Source organism: Centropristis striata, chromosome 18, assembly GCF_030273125.1.
Source record: "Centropristis striata isolate RG_2023a ecotype Rhode Island chromosome 18, C.striata_1.0, whole genome shotgun sequence".
Lineage (NCBI taxonomy): Eukaryota > Metazoa > Chordata > Actinopteri > Perciformes > Serranidae > Centropristis > Centropristis striata.
In genome coordinates, this window is record NC_081534.1 from 31368922 (window position 1) to 31391288 (window position 22367).

General features: G+C 39.3%; 1 protein-coding gene across 1 annotated transcript in view; it reads right to left on the minus strand.

Annotated features, from left to right (window-relative positions):
* myt1la (myelin transcription factor 1-like, a) overlaps positions 1 to 22367 on the minus strand; it is a 119774-nt gene that overhangs the window by 23977 nt on the left and 73430 nt on the right. Inside the window, exons 9-15 of the mRNA XM_059355761.1 lie at positions 20301 to 20435; positions 15411 to 15501; positions 9331 to 9441; positions 7856 to 8076; positions 5304 to 5611; positions 2957 to 2974; positions 1509 to 1733 (exon numbers count right to left, since the gene is read on the minus strand). Of these exons, the coding sequence (XP_059211744.1) occupies positions 1509 to 1733; positions 2957 to 2974; positions 5304 to 5611; positions 7856 to 8076; positions 9331 to 9441; positions 15411 to 15501; positions 20301 to 20435 (1109 nt within the window). The remainder of the gene's footprint in view (positions 1 to 1508; positions 1734 to 2956; positions 2975 to 5303; positions 5612 to 7855; positions 8077 to 9330; positions 9442 to 15410; positions 15502 to 20300; positions 20436 to 22367) is intronic.

Sequence of the window (22367 nt, forward strand, 5' to 3'; positions counted from 1 at the left end):
GCTTCAAATTATCCGTACTTGGCCATGATTAGGGGACAGGCTGCCTAAATATTAAATTAGGTGGTTAAAGCCTTTAATCGTAATTGTAAGGGCAGAGTGTGGAGCATGAGCAGCATTTAGAGCCTCAATTTGGGCTGAAAATGATTCAATTTTTACTTTTTAATGTCACTAATTCAACGTGTACCTTAAAGTCAGCTGCAGATGAAAAGTTTAAGGTGGTTTAAGAGTTTTCTGTTCCGTCTCTCACTTTGAACTGGAACTATTTTATAGAAGTTACACCAAGAAGTGTGTGTAATTAAGTCTGTTTATCTAGATATAAACCCCACAGATAAAGTGAAAAAAATAACTAATTTTTATCCAGTGATTTGCACTATAAAGGTTTTCTTTTTTTAATCTAACTCCACCAGTGTTAGATTATTTTTTATTCAAAATTGCTGAATTTTACTGTTCAACTAGTGAGAAGAGATGTGCGGTGAGGCAGCAGCCAGATGAGCCCATAGACTGTATAAATAATGGACGTAGTGATGTCACCCGTTGGTTTGTGGCCCGTTTGAAGCATCGAGTTCAGTGTTACACTCGTCTCCATCTTGTTTCTGATACGAGGAGCAGACCATATCTGGACTGTGAGCAACACCTCCACTGGACTGTACTGAACAAAGCGTTCAAAGTCATTAAGTGAAAATACAGTGAAAGTGTCAAAGTTATGAGACCAAACCACTAAACGTGCTTTTTTATATCTATATAACATTATATATAACTTTATTGACACGTTGCCGTGGATACGCATTCTTCTGCTTCTCTCCTGATGATGGCTCGCCTTGTTAGTGACCTGTCAATCAAAGGTAGCCACGCCCCAAATCATACGATTCTTTATCTTCTATTTTCTTCTAAATGGGGCCATTATTTACAGTATTAACATCAAATTGTCTTGAAGAAGATTTTTTACTAGCGATTGAGACCATAGTGTTGTCCTAAAAAACATTTCTGAGGTAATAAATCAAGTGAGAAGTTTTCTCATTTTGCATTAAAAATGAATGGACATAAATGCTTTTGCACCCACACTTAGCACCCCCTGCTCGAATGTTTGGTAGAATGCAGCTTAATGCACTTCCTAGTTTGCCTCCCTGCTCAGACACGGAGGTTGCCGCCTGGCTTCAATCTACAGTTAGCAAGTCAAGTGCAGCCATCCGTTTATTTCTTTTTTTTTTAAACTTCTACAAACAAGTTATTGATGCTTTTGTTCAGAAGAAGCAGCGCATGGACTTCATTTATACGTAAAGGTAAGACCATAATAACGTTTTTTATTTACTTATTAAATGTGCTTTTTTTTTGTGCAACAGTCTGTATGTGTAAAGAAAGCTGATATGAGATTTTAAACATAACCCGTTAACTGCTGCCTATCAGCTACTCTGTAGGGTTCATATGTTGTAAATGTGACGTGTGATGTCACTAGCCTGAACTCTAATCTGTATGATGGTGATGTTTTGGTGTCTGGAGGTTCCCGTTACCTCCTTGTGGTCCTGCTCGTCCCCCAGACGTTTGATCTTGGTGTAGTCGACGGGCAGGTCCCAGCAGTCGGCCTCGCTCAGCTGGTAGCAGCGGCTGCTGAGCAGAGCCTGGCGCTGTGGGGACATGGGCTGCAGGGGGGTCAGCACCGTGCCGCTGCCCTCGGGACCGCCGGGCTGACCCGCCACCTCCACCGCACCGCTGTCGTCCAGGTCGCCTACTGGACTCTGATGGAGAGAGACAGACATGGTTACTGGTGTGGTGGGTAACAAGGAACAGGGTGGGGAAGATTTTTAGATACATGATTATGTCCAACTTGTTTTATTGCACTTTTATAAAGATGAGGGACTAATTAGTCAGAGATTAAATATAAAATGGTAAATATTATAGCAGCAGAGTCCAAGAAATCCTGACTTTTAGTCCCTAGTATGACTCAAACTACAAAAACTTGACATTTCCCCTTATTGTTAGCATTGGTCCTGACATGGTTTAAATCAGTCGTTCCCAAAGTTTTTCTACTAGGCCCCCCTTTTCTATCTAAGAAATACTTCCAAGCCCAGGATGGTGTAGAGACAGATTGAGTTCAAAACTAAAGTTTTAGAATTATTTCTGCCCCCCGTCCCTGAAAAAAGTATGGGGTTTTTTTTCTGGGAATCCTGTAGAGAATTTCCCCTGCAGTAATAATGCAGTTTTTCTGATTTCACTTGTGTGCACCACAGGTGTGCTATGGGAGCATGCACGAAATTACCAAAAGTGCACTCCGGCACCATGCCACCATGCCACATCGCTTTATTGCATTCAATATGAAGAATAATATCAGCTGGGTTTTTTTCCTGTTTTGCATGTTGATACTCTCCTATAGATGGCGCCAGTGATCATTAGAATCCCTGTTTCTCTCCCAAATCACCTGAGAAAACCTTCATGGCATCATTACATATATATTATGTATGTATCCATGCACACCCTGCACAGGCTAAATATATGACACATTGCTATGTTATTATTATTATTACTACTACTACTACTATTAATATACTGGCCTTTTAATTATTATATATTACATGTTATATTATTATATATATTATACATGTATTTTTATGGCATTTTGACAACATTTTCTGATTTATGATATTTATATATATATATATATTATATAAATATAAATCCAAAATCCTTAAATAATTGTCTTAATGTAAGTAATCATATGGGAAGTTTAATGATGAAATCTTTTCTCGTTTTAAAGTTTGATTCTAACCAATCTAACATCTGCTCCATTTCTGTGATAGTGGAAATGTGTTTTTATAATGAAAAAGTGTCCATAATGGCAGGATTTCCACATTAAACTGGCAGCATGAAAGCACCTTTGAGGAATGATATTTAATTACAACTTGGGTCTTATTTTTATAGCTCTGCCCATCATTTCTATCAGTAGTAATAACGTCGTACTCACCAAGTTGACTGCTGAGATCTGGAGACACAGAAACATGGGAGAAAAACAGTTGATCCAGATTTAGAGGTAAAACAGAAAAATGTGCGAAAACAACTGTGTTAAGTACAGCAGGTCAAAGAGGAAGCAGAACCTGAATCTGTAAACTGTGGAGAATGTTTAAAACTTCAGACTGTTTGGGTAAAAATGTAATTTGTTTTCTCTCTGACTGCTTGAGTTTCTTGACCCATCGTTTTTAGAGTTATTTATTTCACCACGTTCCCAGATCTCAACAGTTACCTTGGTGAGAACAATGTTATCAGAAAAGATGGTGAAAACAACAGAAACAAGACTAGAGGTGTTTTAAACCTGCCTTAGCCTTTCAAGAAACCAACTTTTACTCATTTTAAACACAAAAAAAGCTCAATATTTTTTGTCAATTATTTCAGAAAGTGAAACTCAAAACTCAGTGTCTCAGAAAATTTGAATATTACATAAGATCAATTTAAAAAAAGGATATTTTAGACACAAATGTCAGGCTTCTGAAACGTATCTTCATTTCTCTACCTCAATACGTGGTTGGGCTCCTTTTGCATGAATTAGTGCATTAATACTTGGTGGCATGGAGGAGATCAGCCTACAGGTCATCTGGTGTCTCTCACCTTCCTCTTGACAACAGCCCATAGACTCCTATGGGGTTGAGGTCAGCCCAGTTTGCTGGCCTGTCCAGCCCAGTAACACCATGGTCATTGAAGCAGCTCTTGGTACCTTTGCCAGACCTCCTGGTCTGAGCAGGGAGGCAAACCAGGAAGTGCCGTAAGCTGCATTCTACCCAAAATTCCAGCAGGGGGCGCTAAGTTTGGCTGCAAAAACATTTTTGTCCATTCATTTCAAAGCAAAATTAGGAAACTTCTCACTTGATTTATTACCTCAGAATTTTTTTTAGGACAACACTATGGTCTCAATCGCTAGTAAAAAATCTTCTTCAAGACAATTTGATGTCAATAGTTCTAATAATGGCCCCATTTAGAAGAAAATAGAAGATAAAGAATCGTATGATTTGGGGCGGGGCTACCTTTGATTGACAGGTCACTAACAAGGCGAGCCGTCATCAGGAGAGAAGCAGAACAATGCGTATCCACGGCAACGTGTCAATAAAGTTATATATAACGTTATATAGATATAAAAATGGACGTTTACCGGTTTGGTCTCATAACTTTGACCCTTTCACTGTAATTACACTTAATGACAGTTTATTTGAACGTTTTGTTCAGTAAAAATGTCTTGTTCAGCATTTGGTTGGACTAACAGACACTCCAAGGAGTCGCTCAGTTTTCTGAGGTCAGTAACGAACATTTTGTTTTTGTTTTTTGCTTGCCAAAACTAACATCCCAGTTAATGCTCCAGTTAATGCTAACATGAGTGAGTCAGGTGGAGGTGTCGCTCACAGTCCAAATATGGTCTGCACCCCGTATCGGAAACAAGATAGCGATGAGTGTAACGCTGAACTCGATGCTTCCAACGGGCCACAAACCAATGGGTGATGTCATGGTGACTACGTCCATTTTTTATATACAGTCTATGGTTGACTGTGGACTTCAGAAATCACAGTGGACCAACACCAGCAGAGGACATGGCCCCAAATCACCACTTACCCAGGACCAGCATATTGAACTTTTTCACAATATTCTAATTTTCTGAGACACTGAGTTTTGTATTTTCATTATCTCTAAGCCAGAATCATCAAAATTACAAGAAAAACAGGCTTGAAATATTTCACTTTACACGTAATGAACCTATATAATGAGTTTCACTTTCTAAAAAAACAAAAAATAACTTTTTCATGAGATTCTAATTTTCTTTAGATGTACCTGTAATCTATAAAATGAATGTGTAAATGGATTTATCATCCTTTGTTATCAAGAAAATACATCAAATTATCAAAAGAGACACAAAATACCAAGGAAATACACAAAATTACCAAAAAAGGATGTAAAATTACCAAAAAAAGACACAAAATTACCACGAGAGTTGGGCCTCTTTTTGCATGAATTACTGCATTAATACAGCATTGGACTGACCATCAATATTCTAATTTTCTGAGACACTGAGTTTTGTGTTTTCATTATCTCTAAGCCAGAATCATCTAAATTACAAGAAAAACAGGCTTGAAATATTTCACTCTACGCGTAATGAACCTATATAATGTACGAGTTTCACTTTCTGAAATGATTGACAAAAAATATTGAACTTTTTCATGATATTCTAACTTTTTGAGATGTACCAGTATTTGACATTTATGTACTAATTGTAATGTTTCTCTCTGCCACTGTGTGTGAGTGTGCTGCAGGTTGTTGTCTCCTCAGTCTACCTGAGTCAGCAGGTCCTGGGGTTTCCCTCCCAGAGCGTGAGGGAGCTCCCTGCACCTCGTCGACAGGTTGAGGATGGCCGTGGCCGCCATGTGGGCCGCCTCCATGTCGTGGCTGTAGTCGAAGCTGCTCTTGCTGCAGGTGCTGCTGGCGCTGCTTCCTCCTCCTCCTCCTCCACCTCCTCCGCCTCCTCCACCACCTCCTCCTCCACTGCCACCTCCTCCTCCACAGCTCAGGCTGCTGCTGCTGCTGGGAGCGTAGCTGCTGGTCGTACTGCTGGCCGGGCTCGACGTCTTACAGTAGCGTTTGGCTGCAGGAAGAGACACACACACACAGACACGTATGGTTAATTTGTTGGATTGGTGCTGGAAGTCGGCCCAACTGTGCAGCAGATGGATAAAAAAATGACAAAAAGGGGTTCTGTTGGATTAAAAATAAGAAAAATTGGACTAAACAGAGAAACAGTGGTGATAAATGGTGGAAAAAAGACACAAAATGACACAAAATGACCAAAAAAAGACACAAAATGACCAAAAAAAGCCACAGAAGACACAAAATGACAAAAAAGAGACAAAATGACAAAAAAGAGCAAAGAAGAGAAGAAAAAAAGAGATAGACGTAGGTGAAAAAGAGAGAAAAAAGACAAAAAAAGACACAAAATGACACAAAATGACTAGAAAAAAGACACAAAATGACCAAAAAAAGACACAAAATGACCAAAAAAGACACAAAATGACCCAAAAAAGTAAAAATGACCCCCCAAAAAACATTAAATGACCTAAAAGACTAAAACACATTAACACATGAACACTTTAACACAGTGGAGACAGAGCTGACTTCCAAAATGATTTGGCGACCCCCAGAAATCATCTCACGACCCCAATTGGGGGTCGTGAGATGATTAGCTGCACTAGAGCACCAAATGTAGATTGATCCGCCGCTGAAAATAGTCCCCAATAAATGCACCTTTTTCCTACTGTTTGAGGGTTAAAAACCACAGTGACCACATGTGTTTTGGGAGATTCTGGAGCATATATTGGAGGTAGAGAAGTCGGAAAGTACTGACACATTGTTTGGGTTTGATCTTTTCACGTTGACAGCGAGAAAAATATAGAATAAGAGCAGAGAAGAGAAGATGAGACACAAGAGAGAGAGACAGAAGGAGGTGAAAAAGAGAGAGGCAGCTAGGGACAAAGACGGAGATTGTGGTGCAAGGTTCGGCAGGCTGGAGTGATGCTGATGGAGGGAAGGATGTTGGAGAGGAGGGAGGGAGTCGTGACGGAGAGAGAGAGAGAGAGAGAGAGAGAGAGAGAGAGAGAGAGAGAGAGAGAGAGAGCTCAGACACCTCGTCTAAAATCCTCCCTCTAGCCTGCGTCTCACTAATGGCTCCCAGCCAAAGAAACGGGGCTCGCCTCCATTATCTCTCTCCTGTTTCACAATCCCTCCATCTGCACCTCCTCCCTCCCTCTCTCCCTCTCTCCCTCTCCCTCCCTCTCTCTCTCTATCTCCCTCCATCCATCCATCCACCGCTCAGAGGAGGCAGCAGGCTCTTGGCTTGGCATTTCCATAACTCTGCTTTCACTCTAGCCATGTGGAGAGGCGGAAAACACCGGCGTTCTCAGCGCTCTAACAAAGAGAATACACTGAGTGCTGGGCATGTGTGAGCGCGTGTGTGTGTTTGTGTGTGTTTTTCGCGAGCTTTTGTCGTTGAGTACAAAATGTTCTCTCTGGAATAGGAAAAAGGAATAGAAATCCTCCATAGTGGGATCATTCTGCAGGTTTTATTCGGTTAAAAAAGCACTAAAGACTAGAAGTGAATCAGTTTCTGTCCACCTGTTTTACACTTATTTTAACCCTTTGGAGTCCACCAAAGCAAAAAAGACACAAAAAGACACAATTTGACTTTAAAAAGACACAAAATAACAAAAAAAAGACACAAAAAGACACAAAATGACTAGAAAAAAAGACACGAAATGACAAAAAAAGACACAAAAGGACACAAAATGACTAGAAAAAAGACACAAAATGACAAAAAAAGACACAAAATGACCAACAACAGACAAAAAATGACAAAAATTACACAAAAAGACACAAAATGACTAGGCAAAAAAGACACAAAATGACAAGAAAAAAAGACACAAAATCACAAGAAAAGACACAAAATGACAAAAAAGACACAAAAAAGACACAAAAAGACATGAAAAGGATTCTAAAATAGGACAAAATAGTCCAAGACTCCATAGAGTTAAATAAACCTCAAATGTTTTCGGTGGAGAATTTGACATATGATAAAGATAAAATGTGATTATTCCCGTGAATAATGACGTGGTGACAGCTGCTTCTTCTCCTCACTCCTTGTTATTCTTCTTCTTCTAACTTATTTAAATTCCAGTATTGTACTGTAGATGCAGCATCTGTGTTGTTGCCACCCACTGTGACATACTTCTCCCCACCAGGAAGCCAACGGGAGAAAAAGGGAGTAAACAAGAACACCACACCTCCTTTACACAAAGAAGACAAATATCTGACATAAATAAAGGATTTTTCTCCGTACCATCGTATCCCTTGGGGGACGTGTCTCGTCCGTGGTGGGACTTGGTAGCCGGGCCTCTCTTCCCGTAGCCGCCGTGCTGCCCGTCGTAGCCGCCGTAGTCGTAGCTGGTCTTGGAGTATTTCTCCAGCTCCTTGGCCAGGTTGGAGCGCGGCGTGCTGGTGGGAACGTTGTTCTTGTAGCCGTACTGAGGGATCTCCAGCTGCTTGACGAAACACATCGGCCTGGAAGGAAACCAGATCGAGAAGATTTCACTGCACCATTCAGCATCATCCAGTTTAAGGAATAAGCGTTAATGTTTTTGACATGTTTCCCAAATTGACTGACTATTTGGCATCCCTCATTTAACCCTCTGGAGTCCATCTATTAATTGAAAATACACATGTTTTATTTACACTTATAACTTTATTTATATATGATATGTAGACAAGCTGAGAAAGCCAGTTAAATTTCAATCATAGGAGCTTTCACAGTGTGCCGTTTATGTTTCTAGAACATTTTTAAAATGTGAATAATCGTATAATCTAGGATAAGTAAGGATTGTACTGCACCATTTTGCATCCCCTGATTTAAGTACTGACGATTTTACTTAACAATTTTAGTAACAATGTTAAAATGAATCTGCTTTTTTCTATCCCAAAATGGCAATGACAAAAACAGGTTAGGTGCTATGTGTACACATATACTTCAATGTTCCATTTAGCATCCCCAATTAACACATGACAGTCAGAGGTTAGGCTGCATAACCAAACATTCAAAAACAAATCAAATCTGCTTCATCTGGATTCAAACAAACAGAAAAGTTTTTCTATCTTGTTTGCGCACTAGCAATTTGGCATTCTTAACTATATTTTGTCAGTGCACCATTTGGCATTAACAGTGTAGCTAAATGGGCAACACTTATGGCTATAAGTTGTTACAGAATGAACGTTGGCTTCCCTGAAAAGGAAAAAGGAGTTTATGTGCTGGGAACTGCATTGCACCATTTTGCATCCCTCATTTAAAAAAATTAGATGTTGCCGTGCATGACAAAACTCATCATGTTATCTAAACGTCTTTCTAACTCTTTTCCTATCCCAAAATGGCAATGACAAAAAAAGGGGCTGTATTTACATCCAAACTTCAATGTGCCATTCAGCATCCCCAATCAACACATGACAGTAAGAGGTTAGGCTGCATGACTAAACATTCAAAAACATGTCAAATCTGCTTCCACATTGTAGGATTCAAACAACCAGAAGTTTTTCTATCTTGGTTGTGCACATGCGTTTTTTGCATCCCTATCTTAAAAAAATTATCTATTTTTCAGTGCACCATTTGGCATCCACAGTGTGCCTAAATGGGCAAACAATTTTGGCTATACGTTGTTACAGAATGAACGTTGGCTTCCCTGAAAAGGAAAAAGGAGTTCATGTGCTGGGAACTTCATTGCACCATTTTGCATCCCTCATTAAAAAAATTTGATGAGTGGGCGGTACCTGAGGACACGGTCTGATGTCTGATTGGTCTTACTGCCACTTTCAGTCGGGAGGCTCTTCTCATGGACCTTCGCCATCTTCTCTGCGGCAGCAATGGGACAGCCGGACAGACTGAGGAGGAGGAGGAGGAGGAGGAGGAGGAGGAGGAGGAGGAGGAGGAGGGAGACGGAAGGAGACAGCACACGGCCTGGTTACACACTGTACTGTCCGGACACACACACACACACACACACACAAAGCATCTGGCTCTGGCTGAAGAGCGGTTCAGCTGTCACTAACAGCAGTTCAGAATGAATTATGGATCTAATATGGCCTACTTTATGATGACTGCATTACAGGTTTACTGACTGATGCACTGACTGGTTTACAAAGTCAAACTTTGACTGGTTTACTGCCTATTTACAAGCTGAGGGTTTGACTCATCTTCTAGCTGTCTAACTAGTCTACAGATTCAGGGTTTTACTGGTTTACTGACTGGTGGGAGTCAAAGTTTGGCTGGTTTTCTCACTGACTTACTGGTTAAATTGTGGATTAAATGACTTGTTTACAGAGTCGGAGTTTGATTAGTTTTTGCAGACTGATGGTGTAACTGGTTTTCCAGCTGACCTACTGGTCCACTTGTTGGCTGACTGGTTTACCAAGTCAAACTTTGACTGGTTTACTGACTGACTGACTGACTGACTGACTGACTGGTGGGAGTCAAAGTTTGGCTGGTTTTCTAGCTGACTTACTGGTTAAATTGTGGATTAAATCACTTGTTTACAAAGTCGGAGTTTGATTAATTTACCGACCAACTGACTTGTTTACAATGACAGAGTTTGACTGTTTTACAGACTGATGGTTCAACTGGTTTTCTGGTCGACCTACTGGTCAACTGGTGGACTGACTGACTGGTTTACAAAGTTTACTGACTACTCAAAAGCTGATGGTTTGACCAGCTGACCAACTGGTTTAGAGACTGATGGACTGACTGACTTGGTCAACCAGTGGACTGACTGGTTTTCTAGCTGGCCAGTTTCTAAGCCTCAGTCAGTCCATCAGTCTGTAAACCAGTCAAGCTCTGAATCTGTAAATCAGTTGGTCAGCTGGTCAAACCATCAGCTTTGTAAACCAGTCAGTCAGTCCACCAGCTGACCAGTAGGTCAACCAGAAAACCAGTTGAACTATCAGTCTGTAAAACAGTGAAACTCTGTCATTGTAAACAAGTCAGTCAGTCAATCAGTAAACCAGTTACTCTTTGAGGTTTAGAAACTGGCCAGCTAGAAATCCAGTCAGTCCACTGGTTGACCAAGTCAAAGAGTTACTGGTTTACTGGCTGACTGATTGGTTAACAAGCTTCAGGTTTGACTGGTTTTCTAGCCAGCTAACTGGTCAACTAGTTTACTGGCTGACTGTTGCTTAACTTCTTTACTGACTGCTTAATAAATAGTAAATTATCCTGTTACTGAACCAGACTAACAGACTGGTTTATTAGTTTACTAACAGACTGGTTTTATACAGACTAACTGGAGCGCTGTCTATTTAACAGCCTGTTTATTGCTTAGTGACCTTTTTTTGTGTTCGTAATCAATAAGAAACTGGAAATAAACCAGTTAAACTCTGACTTGATCAAGTTTATTGATGGTCATGTTGTCATCTCCATTTTCCTTCCACTCTCAAATGGGACAAACCAATCCCTGATGGATTTACTGTGTTACTAACTGGTTAGTTACTGGTCTACCATCGCCCTGACCGCCTGTTTACTGACAGGTTGACGCACAAGAAGTAGTGATGGCTGCTGCACACAATCACTCCTCTCTCCAGTGACTTTGGAGAGTTTGCAGTCAGAGAACTTCCATTTAACAAGCGTGTGACTTCACACCGACTCCCAAAGACGAGCATAAGTAAGCAACACTTTCTCAAATTGGATCAACTTCAAGTTTTTTCTTCGTTCCTCGTCAAGTCTAACCCCACAGGCAGCCACGCAGATCACACAGGAAGTCTACGCGTTCCCATCAGCTGCTGTATCTGCACTGATTGTTTCAATTAGACCACATTACTTTAACTCTGCGGCTGATTTGGTTCCCAGTTGGCAAGGTTTCATTTAACCTCCACAGAAACAAATTCTAAAAGTCGCCAACATTTGCAAGAGAATCTCTTCCTCTCCAGGCAGACATAAATTAAATTAAATTAAATCAAAATTAAAATACAAAAAAACACCAAAAACCAGCACATTATTCCTGCATAATTCTGCCGGTTTGGGGAGTAACAGTGTGAAAAACACTAGATTAAAATACAAAATATGAGTATTTGTGAATTATGAATACAGCAAGTGACTTATAGTAGTAAAGATCACTTGAGGGATTACTTTATTCCTACCACTGAGGAGGCTATCGTTTTTTTAATCATTTATACGCACAGAAACTGCAGGAAAAAAAGAAGAAATAATAAAATTACAAAACAGTCTATTTGCATGTAAATTAAAAATAGGAATAGTTTTCATTATAGAAAGAAAATTCACATTGTAAAAATGGTCTAGAAACATAAATGTCACACTGTGAAAGCTCCTATGATTGAACTTTAACTGGCTTTCTCAGCTTGTCTACATATCATATATAAATAAAGTTATTACTGTAAATAAAACATGTATTTTAAATAAATAGATGGACTCCAGAGGGTTAAGTGACTTTAAACGTGGCATGGTTGTTGGCCTGAGTGTTTCACAAACTGCTGATCTAACAATTATCTCTAGGGTTTACAGAGAAAATCTCCAGAGAGCCTTGATGCCTTGTTGATGCCAGAGGTCAGAGGAGAATGGAGTCTGGCTCAACTGGAACTAATAAAGTTAAATAACCACTGTTACCACCAAGGTCTGCAGAAGACTATCTCTGAACAAACACGTCCAACCTTGAAGCAAATGAAGACAACACTGCCAATTTATTAGCTAGCAAGGTGTACCTAATAAAGTGACCAGTGAGTGTATATTTTGGGGCATGCATTCAGAAAGAAACCCTCCCAACACTGTGCTTCTGACATATTTATAGCTGTTGTTTTAGCTCCGTAAAACTAATTTTGTTTTGATCGTTTCCTGTTTATTCTGCTGAATAAAAGTTTGTCCTGAATGCTGTTGGTGTTGACCGGACAGACGGACGGCAGTTTACAGATCGCTGACGTGTTTTTTCTGCCGTGGATTCAGGGTTTAATAGAGGAGAAGCTGATTGCTTTTAAAACCCAGTTTGTATTCCGAACTGAAACTTCCTGCCTGCCTCTCCCTCAGTCTGTCTGTCACTCCGGGCGATTCCTAATCACTTCACACACACAGAGGGAATGAAATACTGTTATTACCAACACACACACACACACACACACATTGTTAGGGATGATAGGAGTGTGTGAGGAGTGTGTGACAGATCAGCACGGCGGCGGCTGCTGCTGCTGCTGCTGCTATGAAGGCGTTTCCATGGCGACTGCCAGACATGAAAGCTGTGTGAGCTGGTAGCTAACAGAAGCTAAGCTAGCTAGCTAGTGCTTTGTTTCCTCTCCCAGCGGAGCTGTGCTACATAACACACCCTGCAGCCACGTCTGAGCTGTGTGTGTGTGTGTGCTGCTCTGTCTGCCAGCGCACGTGTGCTGCTGTCTGTGAGCTAATTTGTAAGTGTCTGTGTGTGTGTGTGTGTGTGTGTGTGTGTGTGTGTGCAAGTGTGTGTTCCAGTAAGACTGTGTGTGCATGAAGCAGAGTGTCTGTGTGGGATCTAAGGCTCTACGTATGTGTGAGAAAACGAGTGTGAATCCTAATCACTTTACATAATTCAAAGTGTGTGTGTGTGTGTGTGTGTGTGTGTGTGTGTGTGCTCTGCTCTGCCTGTTAAACAGCTGAACTGCTGATGTGACGCAGGCACACCTTCAGCTCCAACATGGCACCATTTAAATTTAAGCCCCTTTCCCCACACGCTCCCAAACCTGGGAATGTTCCAGCATTTCTGATTTAAGAAAAGTGTTTTTTCTGCACCATTCAGCATCATCCAGTTTAAGGAATAAGTGTTAATGTTTGTTATGTGTTTCCCAAATTGACTGGCTATTTGGCATCCCTGATTTAAGAAGAGTATTTTATTCTGCACCATTCAGCATCATCCAGTTTACGGAATAAGCATTAATGTTTTTGATATGTTTCCCAAATTGACTGATTATTTGTCATCCCTGCTTTAAGAAATGAATATTTTAGTGCACCATTCAGCATCCTGGGGTTTAAGCAGTGAGTGTTAACATAATTGACATGGTTCCCAAATTTACTGGCTTTCTAGCATCCCTGACTTAAATCTATTTCCAGTGCACTATTTTGCATCCCACTTGACTGAAAGCTGTTTCAGAATGCATGTTGGCTTCCAAGACCAAGAAAAAGTAAAAAGTTAATGTTCTGATTTCATTGCACCATTTGATGTCCATCATTGAAGAGACACACACAAATAAACTAATACCGAATTGCTGTGTTCATATGCTGGGAATGTAACTGCGCCATTCAGCATCCCCTTCATGACAGAACACATTCAGGAGGCTTAGGAGCTGTTTGCATACTGCTCATTTCTCTGCACTACTTGTCACGCCTGCTTTTTGTCATATATGTGAATATTATCAAAATATAGCTTCACATCTTAGGAAATAGGAAACCATTTGGCATCCTTAATTTAATGCCATTTGGCATCTAAATTTAAGTGTGTGTTGGTAATAACAGTATTTAATTCCCTCTGTATCCCTCAGCATAAACTGATCTTTTCCTGCCAGAGATAATAATGTGGCAATATTTGGTATCAGCTTCTACATAAACCTATATAAATCTTTGGACAACAGCTCGTTTTGGAACATAAACTGCAACAATAGTGGGTAAAGACAGACATAAAGTACTTACTGCTTTAGTTTTGAGCAGTAAAGCAGGTTATTAAGGGGTTTTTTTTTGGGCCATGAGGACATTTGAAGTGGATTCTGTCTGTTGAGGCTCAATTAGGAGCCGGGCTACATGGTTTCTTTACCGTACTTGTGGTTATTGATTAGGAGAAATCGACAGTGAACACTCTTGTAAGAACATTAAACAGAGCTGTGGAATAAAGATTTTGTCATCTGGGCTTCAACCAACACAATGGATAATTGGTACCCAACATTAACCATGTGTTTACACAGCAGTTGTTGTTTTTAAATCACGTTGTTAACCACTTTTAAAACTGTCCCTGTAATCCAGGAGAAAATGTACTTGAGAATTCAGTTTTGCTGGACGGGAACATCTTTTTTCGAACACAGGGTTTGTCTGCTTTGGGGGTATTTTTGTTACAACTAGTCAAACTATTCATGCTACAGACCAATAAACCAACCTAATGCATTCAAACACACAATTCAGCTAAAATGTTATTTTTCCACTACTGTCTTTTGCTCCTGCTTTTTTAACTATAAAATTGCTGCAATTTCTTTTATTTATAAACTACGGTACGGCCCTGGAGACTGTGTATTTAGTTGATTTTGCTTGAAAAGAATGAAAATAAAATCACTTAAATAAACTGGATTCCACTTAAAACAACAAATTTAAATCTCTTCTTAAAACCCACCTCTTCTCTTTGGCTTTTGACCCCAAATGGAGTGTTGATTTTATGACTTTATTTTTTATGTCTATACATGCATATTTTATTTTGTGTGGGCAGTGCATTTTGTTTATTTTACTTTATTCTATTTTCATTTTACCTTATTTTATTTTATCGTTCTATTGTCTACTTCATCTTTTTTATTGCGCTTTTATTGTGCAATCTATTTATTGTGCTTATCTTTTTGTGCAGCACTTAGGAAACCTTGTGTTTACTAAAAACACGTTAAAGATATATAGTTATAGGTATATAAAGTGGATTGGATTGGATTACTTAATGCAAATTTGGGGAAGCAAATCTAACATTCTGCCTCTAGAGATGTGGCCAACAATTAAAAAACAGACAGGAAATGACACCATCTCAAACTTCTTCTTTCATCAAACATCACACAAACTTCTCCACACTTTAAATGTGCCACATTCAGATGTAGGCTGTGTTTTCGGCTGCTAGCGGCCCGGCTGGAGGCCGCTCACTCACCTGCGATGAGAGTTCCTGTTGCTATTGACATGACCCCGTCCAGAGCAGCCGGGAGTGGGGCACTTTAAAACATTCTCATACATGGCAAGGACTTTGACAGACAGGAAAAGGTGAGAAAGACAGCGAGGGTTAGGAGCAGACAGGAGAGTTACCAGGCGATCAGCTGCGACGGTTAGACATGCACAGATTACAGCTGCACGACTCCAACCAGGCACATAAATTACACAAAATGAGCAAGAAAACAGCAGCAGTGAATCAGTGTTGCGTTAACTCCAGCATGAAAGGGTCACGTGTCAATTGGGGGACATAAACGCACAGTGGCCCTCATTTATCAAAGGAGCATAGAAAGGAGCGTAGAAAGGAGCGTAGAAAGGAGCCTAGAAACGAGCCTAGAAACGAGCGTAGAAACGAGCGTAGAAACGCGCTTAGAAACGAGCGTAGAAACGAGCGTAGAAACGAGCGTAGAAACGAGCGTAGAAACGAGCTTAGAAACAAGCATAGAAACGAGCTTAGAAACGAGCCTAGAAACGAGCTTAGAAACGAGCGTAGAAACGAGCGTAGAAAGGAGCCTAGAAACGAGCCTAGAAACGAGCGTAGAAACGAGCGTAGAAACGAGCTTAGAAACAAGCATAGAAACGAGCTTAGAAACGAGCCTAGAAACGAGCTTAGAAACGAGCTTAGAAACGCGCTTAGAAACGAGCGTAGAAACAAGCGTAGAAACGAGCCTAGAAACGAGCCTAGAAACGAGCCTAGAAACGAGCTTAGAAACGAGCATAGAAACGAGCTTAGAAACAAGCTTAGAAACGAGCTTAGAAACGAGCGTAGAAACGAGCGTAGAAACGAGCGTAGAAACGAGCGTAGAAACGAACTTAGAAACGAGCTTAGAAACGAGCCTAGAAACGAGCCTAGGGCGAGGGTGGTTTTGTCATAGAAAATCCTTAAAGAAAAACACTTGACGACCAGGTAGATTCGAATTACAGCCTTGTGCGGGATTTATTGTAGGTATCAAAAACAGATACAGATGCCAAAGGTGACGGACAAATCCAAAGATCAGAACAACTCTGAGGAGACAAGCCTTGTTTTGTCTTTTAAGTTTGCGGGTTTGTGCGTCATTATTTCTGTGTAACTAAAGTTCATTGTCCTGAAATTTCCTGTTATGTTCCACTTTTGATATAAGAGCACACTTGGGAGGTCAGATTCCTATTGTAATGTTATCGTATCAACCAGAGCATCCACTTCGGATATGCTAAGCTGACTTGTTTAATGAGTTTTTCCTTACCCATAAAAACTGAAATCCTACCTTTTGCCAGGTCATGTCATGCATTCATTTCTTATATTAGCTATACATTTTCAACGGATTGACACTAGTTTCAGATTTTTGCGTTTTTAAGCCCCAAAAACGGCGTCACCGTCTAAACGGCACTTCAGATAAAATATTTTGTCGTTTTTATTTGTATTTAGTTTTTCTCCGCTGAAACTTGATTCGTTGCTGTCGGATTTTCGATAACATCTGATCGTACCCTAAGCTCACGTCCACATTGATAAATGCCGAGCCTTGTAGAAATGATCTTACGCCCACTTTACTCACTTTGTCGTACGCTCGTTTGATAAACGAGGGCCAATAATCCTTCACTTAGGTCCTCCACTTTAGCTGCATTTTCCCAAGTTGCAGAAAGTTTGAGATAAAAGTCTCTCTCTGTGTTTTTCTCTGTGTAATCCTCTCCTGCTGGGAAAACACAAGTCTCATTTGCATTTTGATCACTGGGCTCATTTCATGAAATTTCATGAGACAACAACATACTGGAAGCAAAAGTTTGTCATGCACTGTTAAAGTCTACTGATGAGTCTGCAGATGGTAAAGGAACAACGTGTGCCGTGAAAAACATGCCATGGGTTATGAGAACTCAATAATGTGTTACAACTAAAGTTTGGAGGGAGTAAATAAATCCTGTTTGCATGTAATGTATCCATCTGCAGTGCAATGTGCACATATCGACACGTTTCTGCACTCATTTCTCTGTTCTCTTCTGTCCTTTATGCAGGTTTTTTCTTCTCTAGTGTTGCGAAATATTGCACATTTCAGTGTAATATGTTTTCATATGATACATCCCATAAAAACAACCCATAGTGCATGATTTATCAAACTATTATTCATCCATATATTCTGTTTAAAATCGCTCTCTTTTAATGAAAACACTGGAAAAGTTTGGACTGGATGTGTCTTTAAAAACGTGATGCAACGTCTGGAAAATCCTTTATTACAATAAATGGATTATGGTAATAATAATAAAAGGTTCTTAGAAGAAGAAATTATGAAAGCGACTTGAAATAAATTAGAAAAAAAGGGCTTTTTTGCTAGAAATGTTGCTGAAAAGACCAAAAAGAAAGCAATTTTCTGCAATATATCACCACAATTCCTAATTGTTTTTAATTTGAATCCCACCCTTCTTCATATTATTGCGTTCTGTAGGTGTGATGCTGGAGTTAGAGCTAATCTACTGTCACATATTATTATTACCTGTGAGTTCAGTGTGTGTGCTTACAGCAGGTCGGGCTGTTCGGAGGCGTTCTCATGCACTTCGCTGCTTTGTGTGTGTTTTTGCAGCCAGCAGGTGGATCAAACTGATTCTTCATGCTGTTCATGTTACATCAGCAACACAGAAACCAAAACCAGACGTCAGGCAGGTGTGATGAGGAGGAAGAACAGAAAGTAAAGGAGGACACAAAAACTAAAGCAAAAAAAGAAAAGAAACCCACAAACAACAAAACTATTGTGCCACAGAAAACAAACTGTAAGACGACTGTAAAACTTTCAGAGCAACTCTGTGCAGAAATGTTCACTTCAACACCAAAAATACTGCCATAAAACAAGTTATTTATCAGTAAATCAGCAATAAATCCTCAGCTCCACAACACAGAATGTCTATAAAACACAACCAAACACAGATGTATGCAGTCATGCAGGACGAATGCATGATAGTGGACAGCTCACATGCCCAGTTTACAACCTTCACTGCTACACAAGCAGCTAACAAGTCATTTAGAGTCAGTTTGTTCTTTATGTCTTATTCTGAAAGGATCTGCATGTTGAGATTATCCCAATTTTCTGTCCAATAGAAATGTACTTTCAAGACTTTTCTGGAATGAGGTGACATTATCCGGAACTAAAGTTAAGTTTGAGTAAGTAAGTTAAGTTTTTGATCATGATGTGAGTATAAAAACCAAAAAAGTCCCCTTAAACTGACTTAAATCTATAACAGACATGACACTGTGTGTAGGGGAATTACTTTATGTTTCAGGTCGTTTCTTAACAGAGGTGGGATCAAGTCATTGTTCTGCAAGTCACAAGTCTCAAGTTTGCACTCAAGTCCCAAGTCCTAAACTTTGAGTTCTGAGTCCTAAAACAGAACGTTCTTTATCAAATGTAATGACTTTTAACACTTTTAAGTAACAATATATTACATTTACTAATTTATTTAATAAAACTTGAGTGCTTTTGTAAAGTTGTAGTAAGTTTTTCTCTGTTGAAACTTGATTGGATACTGTCAGATTGGTTCAAACAAAGGGAACAAAATCGTGTGAACATTTTTTAGATTACGTTTTTAGTTGTTGAGTTCAAGTCAAAAGTCGAAGTGGTGTGAAATTGGTGTGAAAGTCCAAATTGAGTTGAAAGTTTTTTTCAGATTTTGCTGAATCTAAAGTCATCAAATACGTCAGTAGAGTCCAAGTCCTGTAACTTGATCTCACACCTCTGCTTTTTAATAATGTTAGTAAATAAGTTGTTGGCTGATCATGTAATAAGTAAAAGAAGATTATGGTTTTGGATCTACAAACATTTCTCAGAGGCAAAAATAATCTGTTGTTTACGCTGCATCCGCGGAAAAATGGGAGCTAAATTATCTACATTTGTTGTGTTGTTTATTTGTGTTAAATGCCTTTTAATGAACAGAATCATTTGACAGGTTGATGTGACTGCCAGCGATGGTGTTCATACCATTCATCTGTTGATAGATGGGAAATACTGTAGCTAAAAATACCCAACGTATCCAACTCTGAATTATAAATAGGAAGGTTTTTCCTCTCAACTACTTGTAATAACGACCTGAATGAGATAATGTGAATGCAGCATTAGACCCAGTGAGACCCATTAAGCCAAAATATGACAAAAAAAAGAAAAACTATTTTATAGCAACTACTTCCAAATAGAAAAGCCAAACTATCCTACAGCTGCTTTATTAATACATTTCATATTGTATTTATTATGCCAAAGTTCCTTCTTTGCCATTAAATGTTGGTATGTTTTTTTCAATCTTATTTTTCTCCTCTCTCCTGTAATTATCATTATTAGTATTATTGTTACTCATGCATGCTCTTTTTTTAAATTATTATTATTATTATTATTATTATTATTATATATTTTTTATTCTATTAAAATTTTAGTAGTACCGCTTTCTCTGCCTAATAATGATGCATAATATTTATTATCATATATTCATACTTCACTGCTAGATCTATAACTGAAACACACACGCACGCACGCACGCACACACACACACACACACACACACACAAACACACACACAGGGGTACCATTATTGTCGTTGTTTAATATTCACTCCCTGTCTGTCTATGTCACTGTATTGTATTATTGCACAATAAAAAAAAAAAATTAAAAAGTCTCTAGAAAACAGAGTATTTGTGATTCCTAAAGTCATAATAAGATAATTGTGCCTCCACCTCTGAGAAATGATTGTTAAATTAAAACCACAAGCCTAAAATGAAGTGCTGAGCGAGCTGAAATGACTTGTCAGACTGTTGTTTCTTGGATACATATTGTTTAAAGCTGGGTGTGTTCTCAGTGCAGTGTGACATCCAGGCAGTGGGACCTACTCTCTGGTGGGACCCGGTCTTTGTGAGGACACCCGGACAGGCTGCGGTGGTGCGGGTACAGACCCGTCACATGACCCGTCCCGTCGCAGCCCGGGGTCGGACACTTACTCTCTTTCTTCTCCCCCCTGGAAGAGTCTGGAGGGAACAGAGAGAGGAAAGGTGTTGAGTCAACAGGTAACCAGAGGATAAGAGTTGGTGCAGTCGGCTGTTTTCTGGCATTAACCTTTTATCGGGCTATATTAATAACTATATTTGGTAACTTCAGTGGATATCTAAATGAGGTCCCCATGACTCTCTGTGAGGTCGTAGAACCACATGGATTTGTAATATTTAGAGAGAAAAAAGTTACAAATTTACTAGATTAAAGTGGCAAATCTACAAGAAAAAAAGTTGCAGATTTAAGAGATTTAAAGTGGCAACTCTGCAACCGGTACAAAAATTCATGAATTTAATCCTGCATCAAGTAATTAAATTGCAGCATGTAGCAGTATTATGTATTTTTTGCAAAGAGGAATTGCTAATAGCTAATTCAGCAGACTTTTTATGGTACCAAAATGTAAGAACAATGCATATTTGTTTGCCATTTTAAGTTATATGCTTTAAAATTTATTTTAGAGAGTGAAATTGTCTGTATGAAAAGAAAGATTCTGAACAACCAGAACTTGTGCTGTTGCCTTCAGCGAGACGGTTCAGAACACCAAACTGCAGCTAAACCGGAACAAAAAATCATGAATTTAATCCTGCATCAAGTAATTAAATAGCAACATATAGCAGTATTATATGAAATGTTTTTATTGGGGACTAAGATGTTGCTTATTGATTTGATGATTCTTGCTTTAATTGCTTGAACTTGATATATTTCAGGGCTGGAGTTATTATTTCTGTCCACCTCTTTGTCATATTGTATGTGTGTTAACTATACGTTTGGACGGGTTGATGGCTAATTTCGTTGTCCTAGTACTTGTTACTCTGTGCAATTACAATAAATGCGATTCTGTGTGATACAAAAAGTGATACACTAAGTATCTATGTATATGTGAAACTATGTTTGTCTTATTTTGAAGGTTTAACTTTAAAAGAGGTTGTTAGAACCACCAGATTACATTGGAAAATCACATATTTTAAAATGTGAGACTTATTAGAGCCACCAAATAATAATTTCCATTGGAAAAACACCAATTTAACAAAATAGGACAGTTAATATTTGTGTCTTCTTTGTCAGGTTTTAAATTGGTGACAACATATAAACACCTTCTAATGCACAACATGGGTCAAAAATCACCTTATGCATTTGAAGAGTAGTGATAAAAAAGATGTTTCTTATTCAAAAAGTAAGAAATAAACAAAAAATGAGGATGAATGATGATCAAAAACAAGTTATTTGAGGAAACCCTGCAATACTGAATGATGAAATTGATTTATTGCAAAGATATAGAATATAAAAACTTAGTCGGGTCACTTTAGACCATGTTTTGCATCAAAGGGTTAACCCATTGAAGCCTGGAAAGCGGATACGTCGTTTTGTAGTATTTGTATAAGCTCTCAAATACTTTTTGAATTTCATTTCTATCTGCTACAGAGGCTGAAAAATCTATTATTTAGTAGAAGCGTTGACACTTCTGTTAAATTTCCAGAAAAACTTCAGGTTTTAGGGGCTTATTTTAAAATCACCCAGAGGTTTTACAGGCATTTCAGGCGTCAATGGGTTAATGAAATGCAAGAGTTATCTCAGAGTGATTACAGGTGCATCTGAATCTATAGCACTGTGGAAATACACTGTGGAGACCAGGAGCACTCAGGTCATTTTTTGGCCAGAAATCGACACCCAAGTTTCCCGTCCTTGGTGAGATTCTTGATCATAATGAAAGCCTCCCTGCGGACCAATAAAAACGTCCTGTTGGGCCAACAAACACGTCTTCTGTGCTAATGAAGCAGTCTGAGTCTGTTGTGTGTCTGATAACCGCACAGCTCCGACTCCCTCCCAGCGGTGCCGGGGTTGTATTTGAGTGGATTTAGAGAAATAGGCCGCAGATAGCGTCCCACAGATGGATTTGCTCTCCTAACGGG